Here is a 15,955-nt window from a genome sequence, read left to right as displayed (position 1 = left end):
ATCATTTCTCAGTAGCCTCTTCTTCCTTCTTATTTTTTTCACGTCGAAGGGTTCAGAACAGTAATCCTATATCTGAGATGAACCGTGCAGTGGTTTCCAGATCAGGCAGTTCTCCTTACAGTTTTTGTTCTATAGGAGGGTTTAGGGGTCGAAGCCAACACTAAATTTATGATCTCTCAGTAGCAAACACGAGTTTTTACAATTCTGTGCCACATTGTCAGCTAGCTTTTTACACTATTGTTTAAGGATCTTATAGAATCCTAAAGACATTACAGCACTAGGGAGAGTAGTATCTTCTAGCTCTCTGAATAACACTTGTAGATGATGTTGTGTCCCCTTGACAGCTTTCATAACATCTACTCCCTTGTGACTGACACTGTCTTGGAAATGTCGGTTGATTCTGGTTTTGAGGTGGTCTTTGTCGACTAGATGCATAGAAGTATTGATTATTATTTTGTCCTCACATGTGATCATAGGACAAATGACCTGTTTTTTCTGCGTCTATTGGTGGTTTCCAAGTGTAACTAAAAAATGTCAAGGACACTGAATTGACCCTGAATGTTGCCAACTGAATATAAAAAAAAAGTATAAAATTCTTAATGTTTTCTTTTATGAATACACTAGCCTATAATTCTATAGTACATATCCATGTGTCAAATATATTTTATAAGCCCGAAGATGTGAAACTGAACTCATAATTTGTAATAGTAGTAAGTAAGTAAAGTTCCCCTTTCAGACCTTGTGGTCTATAGGGCAGATGATGTAAAGGTCATCTGATTCTGTGGCCTACGGTTAACAAGGGTGTCATGTGGCCAGCACAACGACCAACCGCCTTTACTTTTCCCTAACTAATGTCAGGTACCCATTAGAGCTAGGTGGACTCAGAGGCGCCCGAAGATTGGAGGCGTGGTGGCTGAGCGGTAAAGCGCTTGGCTTCCGAACCGGGGACCGGGGGGTAATTTGTAATAGCTTGTTAATAAATCTCAAAATCTAGTTTTTAAATGCAATGGTATTCTGTTTAGATAAGCCAAATCTAAAGATCAGAACTATTATTGTAGCTAAACAATATCAATTGTTGACATCATATTTGTAAATGATAGACAAGATCTACATAGTTTAGATTTCATTCTAATTTATTGACAACATTATTAAACTCAACTTTACATTCCTGAGACGTTGTCATTTGAACCCGGTTGATCTTCATATCAACTTTGTTTTATTACCTGTCGTAAATTGCCCTGTTTTTAAATTAGTTTGGAGTTGTGCCACTGTCTTAAAGTTAAAATTCTAATGATTCGTCCATTAGGAGTTGATTCGTCCATTAGGAGTTGATTCGTCCATTAGGAGTTGATTCGTCCATTATGAGTTGATTCGTCCATTACGAGTTGATTCGTCCATTACGCGTTGATTCTGTGCTAGAAATGGAAGAGCTTGGAAGAAAATTTGTATCTGTAGTGCTTAAAAGTGCTAAAAATATTATCGCATGTCTTTTAAAAAGCAAAGCTTATCAACACTAAACACATTATTTTTTTCCCCTGGTTACACCAAAAAGCTTTACTATTTATAGTTTTTCCACCATGCATGGAACCTCCAATAATTAAAACATATTAGCCCCCATTGTTTGGTCAGACTGACAAAAGGGCTAGAGGACGGGGCTCCTAGATGAGGAGTATCTCTGATGGTGACTTAGTGAATTTTTTTTTTTACAATTTCTTATGAAACTTGAGTTGCCTCTTTAAGTTGATCAATGCATTCAAGTGCCTCCTTGGCTGTTGTGTTGTTTTTTTTTTTAGAATGTCCTCCAATAATAGGATACATTTTGTCAGAGAATTTGGGTATCCAGTGCGCATTATGCCAAGAGTTCTACAATTCTTTTCTGAGATTTCAGATCTTGATGTGGTGGCGAATCTCGAAGAGCTTGAAATCTATCAAGGTCTGGCTTCCAATGTCCTCTGACAGAATACTGTAAATTTGATCTCTCGTGATTAGGTCAATAATAGTTTTCACTTTCATGGGAATATATGCTGTATTTACACAGTTTTTAAAAGTCCTTTTGCAGATTGACATAAAACTTCTTTGTGTCCTCCCATTTTAGGGCATAGATTCTTTATAAAATCAAGGTTTGATCAGGTGGCAATTTCGGCATTGTTGAATGGTCTGTTTAACCACCTCTACTGAGAAAAGTAAGTTTTTAGACTTGATATGATGTACAAGCCTTGTAACACATGGATGACAGAGGTATTCGTGATATTTTTTTTGTCATGGTAGCACAGTGTCCACTAGACAAAATGTCTGCTTCTGTGTAGGCGTTACCAGCTCTGTACTGAATGTCAAATTTGAAGCCAGCTAGTTCTAATTTCCATCTTTGTATTGAGTCATTTACAATTTTTCTATTATGAGAGTCCTTGAATATAAATCCAATAGATAGCTGGTCAGTAATCAGGGTAAAATGATTACCAAACAAATAATGTTTTCACTTGCGTATAGCTTCATTCAACTATTGTAGTGGCTTCCTTTTCTATCGCAGATTGATGCTTTTCATAAGATGAAAGAGCCATAGAGAAGAAGGCAATTAAACTTCCATCCTGGTTCAATGTAGATGCTACTGAAATGACAGAAGCATCAGTTTTGACAATTTGAGGACCATTGTAGTCTATTGTGAAGATATAATTTTTTTGCAATTCCTGTTTCAAGTCTTCTAAAGCTTTTCTTATTTCTGTATGTACAGGAAAAAATTGATTTCTCATAAAGGATACATTTTGTCAGAGAATTTGGGTATCCATTGAGCATAATATGCCAAGAGTCCTACAATTCTTTTCTGAGACTTCAGATCTTTAGGTAGTGGCAAATCTTGAAGAGCTGAAATCTATCAAGGTCTGTCTTCCAATGTCCTTTGGATATTTCATATCCGAGCAGCTTTACCTTATCAGTAGCAATTATACGTTTACTTTCATTAAAGGTTATTCCATATTTCATGAGCCACCTTCTGAAAGTGGTGCATATTTTTGTTCTGAGAGTCTACATCTTTAGTAGCTTGGAGAAATCTAGTTGCCTGCAGAACAACAACAAAAATAGTTTTTTTGAAAAAATCAACATTCAGTGCATTGCCTTCTATACAAGTTTGTTTCTTATTTAAAGTTTTCTTCACATACATTTGTAGTCCATTAACTTTTTCTTTCCGTAATTTTTTTCCACGTTCTGACGGAATTCTTCATTCTGCTCATTGGTATTTTTTCTAACCTGCTTAAAGAACTTTTTCAGTTGTTATCAGAAAGTGTTTTATTTGGTATAGAGTTAAAAGGGAATGCATGCTCTTTGTATATAACACAAAGTAAAGTTTAAGCATTCCAATTTAATTTAATGAGGTCAAATCAACGATGGTATCGTCAATCAGGAGAGAAAGAGTTAATGAAACGGTTTTACTTTTTGGAAGCAGACGTCACATGTTCATCAGTGAAATTGAATTTTCATATCGTTTTTTTTTTTCCTGTTTGAGAATGAACCTGACTAGGAAAAATAAAAATGGAATTCCAGTTCTTCCTGCAGGGGGGATAAAAAAAGATCAGAAGTATGTTTTTTTTAAAAAAGGCCTAAGTAATTTTACTGTCAATCCCAGAGTAATATATATACTGTTTGTCTCCCTTTTAACTAAAAATACATTGCTTTTATTAAACATTTTTTGCCTGCTATAATTAGAAGCCAAGTCTTCTGAAGAGTTTATGTGACTATGTAGACCCTCTTTCGACTTACATATTTAGCTATGCCTAATGCAAACGGTGCTTTTGACTTTTCTGGGATTTGATTTTGGTTCTATTTTCTTTGATGTTGGATTTCTCTTTGAATGTCAAATATTTGTATCAAAGTCTTCATTAGCATCTCTCCCGCTGTTCCAGCTCAGAGGCCAGTTGCCTCTTTGTTCTCTCTTTGTCTTTAGAATTAAGATGTCTCAAATCAATCTTAGAATGTTTAAGGAAGCATGCAGTCAGCCATCCCCCACCCCTCCCTTTGCAAGAGACTGAAGCTCAGCACAGCTTTATCACACTAAACCAGTGTCTCTTTCTTCTAGCTTTAGGGCATTGTTATTGTCTTGTCCTATCTCTTGATAATGTTTCTACCACAGCTTTCAATATTTTGTTTTTTGTGGAAAATGTGCAATTATTTGAGTGTGTAATTAATTGTTTTGTTTGTGAAATGTCAAAATGATAGTGACATTAAAACATAAAGGAATGTAGGTATTGATCATGTTTAACATTGAGTCATCCACTGAAACTTGTAGTGGAAGACTGAAGTGTTAGACACTCGTAAACTTTAATGTTCGTTCACTTTGTGTAATTATTGTCATTTGTACAAAGTAACTTTTTTGTTTTTCAAATAATGAAAATAAAATTTTTTTGGAAATGAATTTTATTACTTTTTCAGTAAATTGTTTATAAAAATATTAAAAAAAATAAACAATCAATATTTATTCTTTATTTTGTTAATAAAAGTACCCAAAGCACCCCGTACAGACCTTGCGATCTATAGGGCAGTTGATGTAAAGTTCATCTGCCAGCACAACGACCATCTTTACTTGTCCCAACTAATCTCAGGTGTCCATTACAGTTGTGTGGACTCTGGAGTGTCTTGAAAATCCTGTAGTCCAAAATTCCAGCCTTCACAAAGCCAATTGAGCGACAACTCAGCCACCACTCCTCCTATTTTTGTTAATAACCATTTTCAAGTAATAAAAACTTAATCCTGTAAGAATGTTTCAGTACGCACTCAGTTATGATTTTTTTTTTACTGTGTGACTTAACACCAAGGCTAACTCACGCACACTCACAATTCTTGTTTTTATTACATCATAAGGTTAAATAAAGAACACAAATTTATTAGTGAAACATATTTCTTTTATTGTCTGTTAATCAGTCTTTTGAAAAAGTTTAAACTTAAAAAAAATAGATACTGGACTCGAGTTCAGTTAAGGTAACACCCAGATCTTTTTTGTAAGTCCCAGATCTGCACCATTTGAAGACATGTTTTTAAAAAAATATAATCATTGTAGATAAGTCCAAAATGAAAAATCTTCACCAAATAAATGTTAATAAAATAAAATTTTTTAGTAAACAATTTAAAATCTTTCAACGATCTTTGAATAAATAACAGATCAAATTTTAAATAAATGTGGATGACAACACACTCTGGTAATGGAAGTACTTACTAACATTTAACAAACAGTAAAAAAAAAAAAGGTAATAGGTTGGACTGAAGTATTTTTAATGAATGAAATGGATGGACGGAAAATACAATGTAACGACGTATAGAGATGGAGGAAATATAACGAAGAATGAATGACTTTGATCACTAACATAATATAGTCACATACAAGTCAAGTTTATGTGATTGAGTATTGTTAATAGTTTTTTGTTTGTTTTTTTGCACCTAAAAGTCTCAACAAAGTTTCCCAAATGTGTATTTAAAACATTTTATACTGAATCAATCTTCAATGCCAAATATGTTTAAACAAAAAAACATCATATTTCTATTTTAATAAAGTGTTAGTATTTTGTATGCTATTCAAACTTCAACTATTTTAATATTTAAACAAATTAAGGAAACTATGAACTGGAATGTGGTTGTTTTCAACAAAAAAACATATAAATATATTTATACAAATCAGTTGAAATGTTTATAGCTAACCAATGAGACGATTAAAGTCGAAGATGTTATAGCTTCTATCACAATATTGAACAGGAATGAACTTCTCAACTACAATAAAAATGTTCAGATGAATTCATAACCAGGGCATTTTGTTGCATGGCTGAAAATGATTTAAGATTGACAAAAAAAAAGCATCAATGTAATATGATAATTAAAAAAATTGATTGTTGACTATTAGCTGAGACTTCTTAACATGCGTGCATATCATTATCTTAACAAAATAAGGAACACATGTAATTGCTTTTGTCGATACTGGATGTCATTACTCGAGCACTGTACTAATTGAATGCATGGTCATGTCAGATGCACTTGGTCTGTCATTATGGCAGTCCCGAGTCTGCTTCCATTTCCTTCATCCTGAAAGAGGTTTGGGCTAGACCTTAACTCTTTCTCTCCTAATTAACTATACCATCATTGAATTGACCCCATTAAATTCAATTAATATTAGATTTTATAAACTTTAATTTTGTGTTTTATAAAAAGGAGCATGCACTCTCCTATAATTCTGTATCAAAAGTAACATTTCCTGATTACAAACAAAAATGTTATTGAAGTTTTATCATAACAGGGTAGAATGTACAAATGTGAAAAACAAACAATCCTGTCAGAACATGGAAAATAATTACGGAGATGAAGAGTTAATAATCTTCCTTTCTGAAGGAACACAGAAACTTATAAAAAGCAATTTAAACTGTAAATCTCTGAAGCATTGCATTTGAAGGCTAGGAAGTTAGCCACTTTGCTGCCACTGTTCACTGACATGGTTAAAATTTATTGTTAGGTAAGCTCATTACTGCTAGGACTGCCATATGCAACAGTGTCATCAGTCTGAGCTATCACGCAATTGTGATTTCCACAAAAGTACAAGATTCGCAAAAGATTTCTATGCAAGTGATAACATTGTATATGTACACATCATTTGGCATCTAAAACACACACACACACTGTAACTTTTATGTGACATCTGTATTGCACACTATCAAACATAGAAGACATTTCTTAGAAAATAACTCATTTGGCTCCTAAAAAATTAATGAAACAACATTGCCAATCCTAGCAAATTAATGATAGTTCAACAGTAAGGAAAAATGAATGGCCTAGAGATAGGTAAAAAAATAGATCAAACTTCTTCCTTATTGCCAAGACTTGAAAGGCTTTTCCTCATAAAGTATCCTATTTAAGATTGTGTATCAGATATATTTTCCTTAGTATAAATTAATAAAAAAAATAATTTCCTTAGTATAAATTAATAAAAAAAATAATTTGCTAAGTATAATTGAATAGAAAAAAATTCCTTAGTATAAATTAATAAAAAGGATTAATTTGCTAAGTATAATTTAATAAAAAAAATAATTTCCTTAGCATAATTTAATTAACAAAAATTTCCTTAGTACCTGGTATAAATTTTAAAAAATAAAAAATTTCCTTAGTATAAATTAAACAAAATATAATAATTTCCTTAGTATAAATTAATACAAAAATAATAATTTCCTTATCCTTAGTATTAATTCATAAAAATAATTTCCTTATCCTTAGTATAAATTAATAAAAAAAATTAATTTCCTTAGTATAATTTAATAAAAAAAAATAATTTCCTAAGTATGAATTAATAAAAAAAAATTATTTCCATATTCTTAGTATTAATAAATAAAAAGGAATATGGCTAAAATTTGTTTTCTTTGTACTATGTTATGATAGTTAACTAAAGTTAAAGAAAACTTATCTCAGAACGCTAAATAGCTGATTGGGTCTTAATGTTTAACACACAGATCAAAGCATGTAAGATATACCAGATATACCTGTACAGTATCAAGCGGGTGTGGGGGGGGGTGGGTAGTTATTTCTATTACTGTAAAAAATAAACCATTCGACCATTGAAAATCAATAAGAAAGGTCAAGGACGGATGTATATAAATAATAATGATAACTTTCATGAGCACTTAGATATCAACATGTTACACAAATAATCTAATAAAGTCAAAATATCACACGTGAATATAATCACCCGGAAAACAAAGAATCAACGAATCAACAAAAAACTGAAGGTCAATAATAGTCAATGCCGTTCTTCTTCTTGCGAGATTTTTTGTTACTGACGGACGGTAGTGCATCCAAACGAGTTGGCTTGCGAACCAGTTCGTCTGAATGAATCTGGCCATGAACCTGAGCTGCTCGGAGATCACTGCTGACATCCTCTTCTAGATAGTTCATCCCATTTGCAGTTGTTGAGTGTAAGGATCCTGGTTGGCGAAGAGAATTACGGATGTCTTGCATATCTGTATTTTAAAAAAAGAGAACAGAAATAATGTGCCAACTTAAAAATGAAAATAAAATGAGAATTACGGATGTCTTGCATATCTGTATTTTATAAAAAGAGAACAGAAATAATGTGCCAACTTAAAAATGAAAATAAAATGAGGATTACGGATGTCTTGCATATCTGTATTTTATAAAAAGAGAACAGAAATAATGTGCCAACTTAAAAATGAAAATAAAATGAGAATTACGGATGTCTTGCATATCTGTATTTTAAAAAAAGAGAACAGAAATAATGTGCCAACTTAAAAATGAAAATAAAATGAGAATTACGGATGTCTTGCATATCTGTATTTTATAAAAAGAGAACAGAAATAATGTGCCAACTTAAAAATGAAAATAAAATGAGAATTACGGATGTCTTGCATATCTGTATTTTAAAAAAAGAGAACAGAAATAATGTGCCAACTTAAATATGAAAATAAAATGAGAATTACGGATGTCTTGCATATCTGTATTTTAAATAGAGAACAGAAATAATGTGCCAACTTAAAAATGAAAATAAAATGAGAATTACGGATGTCTTGCATATCTGTATTTTATAAAAAGAGAACAGAAATAATGTGCCAACTTAAAAATGAAAATAAAATGAGAATGTATGTTGTAAATGAGTTTTTGTGGGTTTTTTTTACATCAAAAGCTATTTATAAGAAATGCTAAATCTCTTGACTGATGAACTTTAAAATTTATATCACAGCTAGGATAGGGATCATTAATTTAATCCACATTTTAAGATGTTATGATGTCCATTGAGCTCAACGGGAGGTGCGGTGGTTGAGTGGTAAAGCCCTTGGATTTCAAACCAGTGGTTCTGGGTTGGAATTCTGGTGAAGACTGGGGTTTTTACTTTTGGGATCTTTTCGGCACCTCTGAGTGCATCCAGCTCTAATGGGCACCTGACATTAGTTGGTGAAAAGTAAAGGAGGTTGGTCATTGTGCCGGCCATGGCCACATGACACCCTCATTAAGCATGGGACACAGAAACAGAGGACTTTTACATTCTATGTCACTTGCTCCATGGAGATCTGATCTTGAATCTAACTATGCATGTAAAAACTTTGTTGGTGACACATTTGTTAACAAAACTTTTGAACTTACTAAGTTTATTCACAGGCTCATTCATATTCATTAATTGAGAAGCTCGTCGGGGCTGAAGCAAATGACTTTGATCTTCTGACCTACGGAGTTTCTGGAAAAAAAATAAATTTAAATACATCAACTGACTTATAACTAATGGAACATTTTGTTTATTATGCAAAATGAAAAGCAAATATTTCATGATGATCAAGTAAATTTGGTACATTTAAAATATAAACGGCCCAAATGCTTTAATACTTCAACTGCTTGAAAGATCGCATCATAAATGAGAAGATTCAATACTGGACACAACTGCAATAGGCCTCCATGATGACCTGCTGACCACTCGAAAATGCAAACTAAAATTTTGTAGCTACATCACAAGATCCGCAGGGCTTGCAAAGACTTTCCTTCAGGGAACAGTGCCAGGCAAAAGAAGAAGAGGCAGACTGAGAAAGCGATGGGAAGACAATGTTAAAATACCCTTCTAAAGAATGAATGTGCCTGCCATAGAAAGAGATTCTATTCATGGCTAATGACGGAGAGGAATGTAGAAAGATGGTTGACAGCTGATGCCTGATCCCCCAATGGTGACTTCAACTGCTTCATCAATCCAGACAGGGTGTTGACTGATAGATTAACAGGGTACTTTTAAAATTTTCTTAATCAAATATTTTAGAAAGGTAATTTTCACTCAACAACATGTAAGGAATTAGTTCAATAACAAACTTCTCTGAGTTTCTCATCATCCACATCATCGTCAAAGTCTCCGTTCATTCCCATATGACGATTTCTTCCTTCCATTTTGCCATTTGGAAGCACGGTGCCTGTAAAATACATGAAATGCAGAGGTTGTCAATTGTAGTCAAACTGAATTTCCATTTGAATGGATTAACACAAATTATCTTATCTTAAATGGTTATAGTACAGTCACTGCAGTTTGAGAAAAAAAACTGCAAAATATAACAAATAATTAAAAAAACAACGAAGCCTTGTATAATGGAACTGTGCAGTTATGGACATGTCTAAATACTGCAATATTTACCACCCTTTTCTGTTAAAAAAATTAACTTAGTTGTTAACTTTTTCGATTGATTCATTTGTTATTAACAATGAAAAATTGTGAAAAGTTTCAACTTGATCTGAATATGGTATGTGGGAGAAATAATATGTACAAGATTTATACCAGACAGAGTGAGTTGATATAAGCTTTGTACATAAAAGAATGGCCTACAAGTAATGTTACTATTTAGTCCTTCTTCCATTCTAATAAGTTCAATCAAAGTTTGAGGGTAAGATCTTATGAACTTCTTGAGAGGAAGAGTTCCAACTTTTTCTATGACTTTAAGATTGATGAGAATGTTTCAAGGCAAAAATAATGACCCCTTATTTTTCTTTTTCCACGAAAGGTGTCATCCTGACCAGCCCTGGAACTTACCTATAGGCAACAAAAACTATAGCTTAGGCCCCCCCCCCCTCTTGCTTCCTCAAAAATACTTCCAGGAATGTTTTCAATCATTTTGAAGAAAAAGAAAAGAGGAAAATTAGGCTTTTGTTGATTACAAGGGCCCATATCTCAAATAGCTTAGGGTTTTATTAAGTCTGAATCTAGTCCTAGTCCCTGACAAATTCTCCTATGCTTCAAACTAGTATTAATTCTGTTCTAACAGGATTTCAATTTTTATCTTTTACTTTGTCAGACATTGTTATCACCTGTCCTATGCTTCAAAATAGTATTAATTCTGTTCTAACAGGATTTCAATTTTTATCTTTTACTTTGTCAGACAATGTTATCACCTGTCCTATGCTTCAAACTAGTATTAATTCTGTTCCAACAGGATTTCAATTTTTATCTTTTACTTTGTCAGACAATGTTATCACCTGTCCTATGCTTCAAACTAGTATTAATTCTGTTCCAACAGGATTTCAATTTTTATCTTTTAGTTTGGCAATGCGATGGATTGATGATGTGGAGGCAGATCTGCAACAGCTTGGGGTTAGGGTGTGGAGAACGAAAGGCCCAGGAGAGATCTGAATGGAAGGATGTATTGAAGCAAGCCAGAGCCTTCCATGGCCTGTAGCACCACTAAGATGGATAGATGGAAAGTTTGGCAATCAATGATATCACCTGTCCTATGCATCAAACTAGTATTAAGTCTGTTCTAACAGGATTTCAATCTTTTAGTTTGGCAATCAATGTTATCACCTTGTCCACCTTGACAGACTGAAGATATCAACCTAAGCTACCCATCTACCATCTATCTCATTGCTAAACATTTAACAATATTTAAATTTCAATTGATAACTGAGAACCTGAAACAGGAAGTGCAGTTCTGTCGATCACCATCTTCGGCAGGATCCATTTCTCAGTCTCATCATTATATTTACTTTCCATGCGAATTCTATCTAGGTTATAATAGTTGCAGTCGCGGCGTAGACAAGGCTGAATCCTCTCGACTAAAGCTTCAAGATACGCAATCTGTCGATCTTGTTTCCTTATGGTGTCCAGATAATCCATCCTGTCAAACTCAAACTCGGACTGAATGTCTATGATGTCTCTTTCTAAACTTTCAATCTAGAGAATTAATGAAGTAAATTTACATCTTAGTTTTAATCGAGACAATGATAAATGTTTATCTTTAAATTTTCTTTTTTCCAAAGTTCTTGCTAACAAAATTAACATTTGACCCCAAAAAATTACAAAATCTGCCCATTAGGCATGACTTTAATTCATGGGAGGCAACTCCATGTCATCAATGTAAATATTACAAGGGAAGCAAAGAAGTGAAGAAAACAAAAACTCATTTGCGCTCCTAACCCATCAAAGTGAATGGTGCTCAGCTCAGTGTATTTCCAGGTATAAATATGGTAAAAAGTTAGTTTTGAGCTGATTTTATTTTCACTTAAATTGTATAAAAGTACTAAATTTAAAAAAAAAATCTATTTATGTAAAAATTACATGAAAATGTGCTCTTCAACAAAAATGTAATAAAAAGCTGTAACCAGATAGCCTACTTTTTAAAATTCTCAAATCTGCAGAGACCTGATATGTAAAAACACAATCAGTTACATAATCACCAGTTTAAACTTGGTAAAAGGCTCTGAAACCTGGGTCCTCTATTCTCATTGAATGCTACAATCAAAGGTGCCTTTGTTCCACAATGGGCATATGTTCTGATGGAGGCTGGTGCTGACAGTATAGAAGCACAATTTACCATTTAACAGTTGCGCTGGGTCAGACACACCTATCCCACATGGGGGGTGACTGCATGCCAAAAGCAATTTTTTTTGGGGGGCAAGCTTAAAGGAATACAGCGTAACAAAGATGCCCACTGTAAGTGCTATAAAGATCAACTGAGGTGGCATTTTCCCCTCACTGGCATAGAGGAAAGTAGCTGGCAGCAGATGCTGTAAAGAGAACTTAAATAGACCCCCGGCTTTGTCTGCATCAGATGTGTGAACATATGCAGGTTGCAACTGGGTTTGCATGGCCATATGAAACACTGTACTCAGCCTTAATCTTTGGAATCAAAGATAGTGCCATCGTATTGCATCCCCCCTTAAAAGATAATATAAAATTTTATTTAACTATTCTTCTTAGCCAGAGATGGATTTTAGAATTAGAATTAGTTCAAATAATTCAAATTATGTATATCTATATATAAATAAATATTTCTTAAATGAATAGTTTATTTCTTCCAGCGTCTCTTTCTTCTAGTAAATTGTTATTGTATCTAATTTAGTTTTCTTATCTTGTTTTGGCTTTAACTATTTCAGGGAAGATAATTCTATCTTCTGCTATTTTATAATCTATTCATTTAGAGTTTGACCTTTTAAATATTTAAACTGATCCAATGCTCAAAATTTTAATCAAAAACAATACTTTAAAATCATGCGCCATGCAATCAACAACAATGTATAGGTTTCAAAAACCTTAAAAAAAAATGGATTAAAAAAATTACAATAAGGCTTTGTTTTACATGTTTCAGATTGTTCCTTCGGATTTGAAGATAATTACATCCAAGCCAAAACATCCCAAAGTAATAAAGGGGCACTTACTCTTGATTTCCTGTCTTCTAGAATTTGATTTTTAAAGTGAAGTTCTTCCTGGACGTTGTCAAATATGCTCAACATGATGCCGTCGTCTTCTAAATTTTTATTGGCCTCTGAAAAAAATTTTAAAATTTGCCAGTCGCAGCTTTTCTACTTTAGTGAAAAGAGAATGGAAATGTCTATTGAGATAAATAAAATGAAATGTATTGATTCAAAGGCAATGAAATGTGTATTAAGTCAAGAGAAATGAAATGTGTATTGAGTGAAAGGAAATGAAATGTGTATAGATTCAAGGGAAATAAAATGTGTATTAAGTAAAAGGAAATGTGTATTGATCCAAAGAAAATGAATTGTGTATTGATTCAAGTGAAATAAAATGTGAATTGAGTCAAAGGAAATAAAATGTTTATAGAGTGAAAGGAAATGTGTATTGAGCCAAAGAAAATTAAATGTGTATAGATTCAAGGAAATAAATTGTGTATTGGTTCAAGGGAAATAAAATGTGAATTGAGTCAAAGGAAATAAAATGTTTATAGAGTGAAAGGAAATGTGTATTGAGCCAAAGAAAATTAAATGTGTATAGATTCAAGGAAATAAATTGTGTATTGGTTCAAGGGAAATAAAATGTGTATTAATTCAAGGGAAATAAAATGTATATTGAGTCAAAGAAAATGAATGTGTATTGAATCAAAGGAAATAAAATGTGTATTGAGTGAAAGGAAATGTGTATTGAGCTAAAGAAAATAAAATGTGTATGGAGAGAAAGAAAATAAAATGTGTATTGGGCTGAAGGAAATGATAGAACAAGATTAAAATGTACCATCCAGTTTCTGACGTATCTTGTTGGCCCTCTGTAATTTCTTGTCATGTTCAAGTTTAACTTGTTCATTGTCAGCATTCTCTCCACCCACCATCTGACTTTGTAGCGCCAACAGTCTATCAAGCAGAAACATGCAGACAAAAAAAAATGTATTAGTCTATCAAGCAATACAAAAAGCTAAAAGTAAAAAATGATTAAAAAAAACATTCGTTTGTCTTACAAGATTTGGATGTTTATTTTAGAATTAAAGATTACTACATGCTAGCCAAACCTCCCGCAGGATGGTGTGTGTGTGTGTGTGGGGGGGGGAGATGGTGGGTGGAAAGCTTTGAACATGGGACAATTGAGACGCACTCCAGAGTGCATACTACACGACCAGCAGGAAGCCATCCCTTTTTAATGGTTAAGTTGCTATTTAGGTGATGTTGATAACATACAAGAAATTTCTGTGACTTGTGTTATAGGATTCAGTGAATCCTTGGGATCTAAAGGGTTACAGTTACTTTATGAAAAGGATCATAAAGGGTTACCATTACTTTATGAATGGGATCTAGAGTTACAGTTACTTTATGAATGGGATCTAAAGAGTAACGATTACTTTATGAATGAGATCTAAAGAGTAACGATTACTTTATGAATGAGATCTAAAGGGTACAGTTACTTTATGAATGGGACCTAAAGGTTTACAGTTACTTTATGAATGGGATCTAAAGGGTTACAGTTACTTTATGAATGGGATCTAAAGGGTTACAGTTACTTTATGACAGCTCATCTTATTTAGAAGTCTTTTAAATATTTATTGGGGATGAAAGTCATTTAATGCAACAAATACCATAAGGAAATCTACTGCCAAGACAGGTTGGATGTGGCAAAATACGTAGATCATAGCTTAGACTGTATAGCCATGTAAAATACTGCACTCCTCCTATATCTTCCAACAGGAAGACAAGCTTTATTATTAATTCATCGAATGCAGTCGTAACTCAAGCAAGACTCTATTTGAATGCAGACCAGTTCAGAAAATATTACAAAGTCTTTGAGTTCGATTTGGTGATAAAATAACCAGAAAAAATAGTTTAACACATGCCTGGCTAAAGCTTCTCGCTGTTTTGTTTCAAGGTCAGCTTCCAAAACAGGGGAAGAGGTCGGCCTGTGAATGACTTCATCATCAGCTTGACGCTTGTGTTTGTTTTGTTGTTGCTGCTGGGTGATCTTCTGCAGCTGATCTTGTTGGTCTTTAAACAAGGATTCTGGGACAACAACTTTAACACTGGGGATTTCCTGTTTGGAAAAAAAAAAAAGAAGATTAAATTTTTAAAAAGTCATTAAAGAAGAAAAAAACATATAAAATTAAATTTTTAAAGAAAATCAAAGTCAAAAATGTATTTATTGCAGCTTTTCTTAAATTACAATTTGTATCAAAATTCTAAAAAAAATATTTTTTTTTTTAACTGAGTTTAATGTTGCAAGGTAATTTTAGTTTGAAAGTAATTTTTTTCTCATATATCTTCGTCAAGATGACTTTTAAACTTGTATAATGCAAAGCAAGAAATATTTTACAAAGCTTATATCAACTCACTCTGTCGGTTAGGCAAACATTTTTTAAAATGTTATTTCTTCAACACCCAATCTTCGATCAAGATGAAATTTTTTTATTATAGCTTTTATGTAGCGCTACTTTCATGCTTATAGCATGCTCAGAGCGCTTTTGGTCCAATCTCATTTGTGGACCAGTGGGGGGGGGGTATCTAGGAGTTGGTTTTCCGTGCTGCCTTTAGGCGCTCAGTAAACGCAACTCTGCCCGAGTCGGGTGTTGAACCTCGAGCCCTCTTTTAGGTAGCCAAGCCAAGGCATGTTCAAGCGCACTTAGCCTCTCGACCACGTTTCCCACAATTTTGCACATTTATTTCTTTTACCTGACAACACAAGAATCAATTTAAAAAATTTAACAATTAGTCAATTAACTATTGGTAATTAATAATTTTGTTT

General features: G+C 33.2%; 1 protein-coding gene across 1 annotated transcript in view; it reads right to left on the bottom strand.

The window, feature by feature from the left end:
• Positions 1-5,058: 5,058 nt before the first annotated feature.
• The window catches only part of LOC106056808 (osmotic avoidance abnormal protein 3-like), a 30,356-nt gene continuing 19,459 nt past the window's right edge, over positions 5,059-15,955 (bottom strand). Inside the window, exons 13-19 of the mRNA XM_056045198.1 lie at positions 15,054-15,247; positions 13,967-14,082; positions 13,153-13,259; positions 11,407-11,668; positions 9,823-9,920; positions 9,115-9,205; positions 5,059-7,976 (exon numbers count right to left, since the gene is read on the bottom strand). Of these exons, the coding sequence (XP_055901173.1) occupies positions 7,747-7,976; positions 9,115-9,205; positions 9,823-9,920; positions 11,407-11,668; positions 13,153-13,259; positions 13,967-14,082; positions 15,054-15,247 (1,098 nt within the window). The 3' untranslated portion in view covers positions 5,059-7,746. The remainder of the gene's footprint in view (positions 7,977-9,114; positions 9,206-9,822; positions 9,921-11,406; positions 11,669-13,152; positions 13,260-13,966; positions 14,083-15,053; positions 15,248-15,955) is intronic.

This window comes from Biomphalaria glabrata, chromosome 10 (genome assembly GCF_947242115.1).
Source record: "Biomphalaria glabrata chromosome 10, xgBioGlab47.1, whole genome shotgun sequence".
In the NCBI taxonomy this organism is placed as follows: Eukaryota; Metazoa; Mollusca; class Gastropoda; family Planorbidae; genus Biomphalaria; species Biomphalaria glabrata.
The sequence above is the reverse complement of the archived record's forward strand: the minus strand, read 5'-3'. Positions and strand labels throughout refer to the sequence as shown.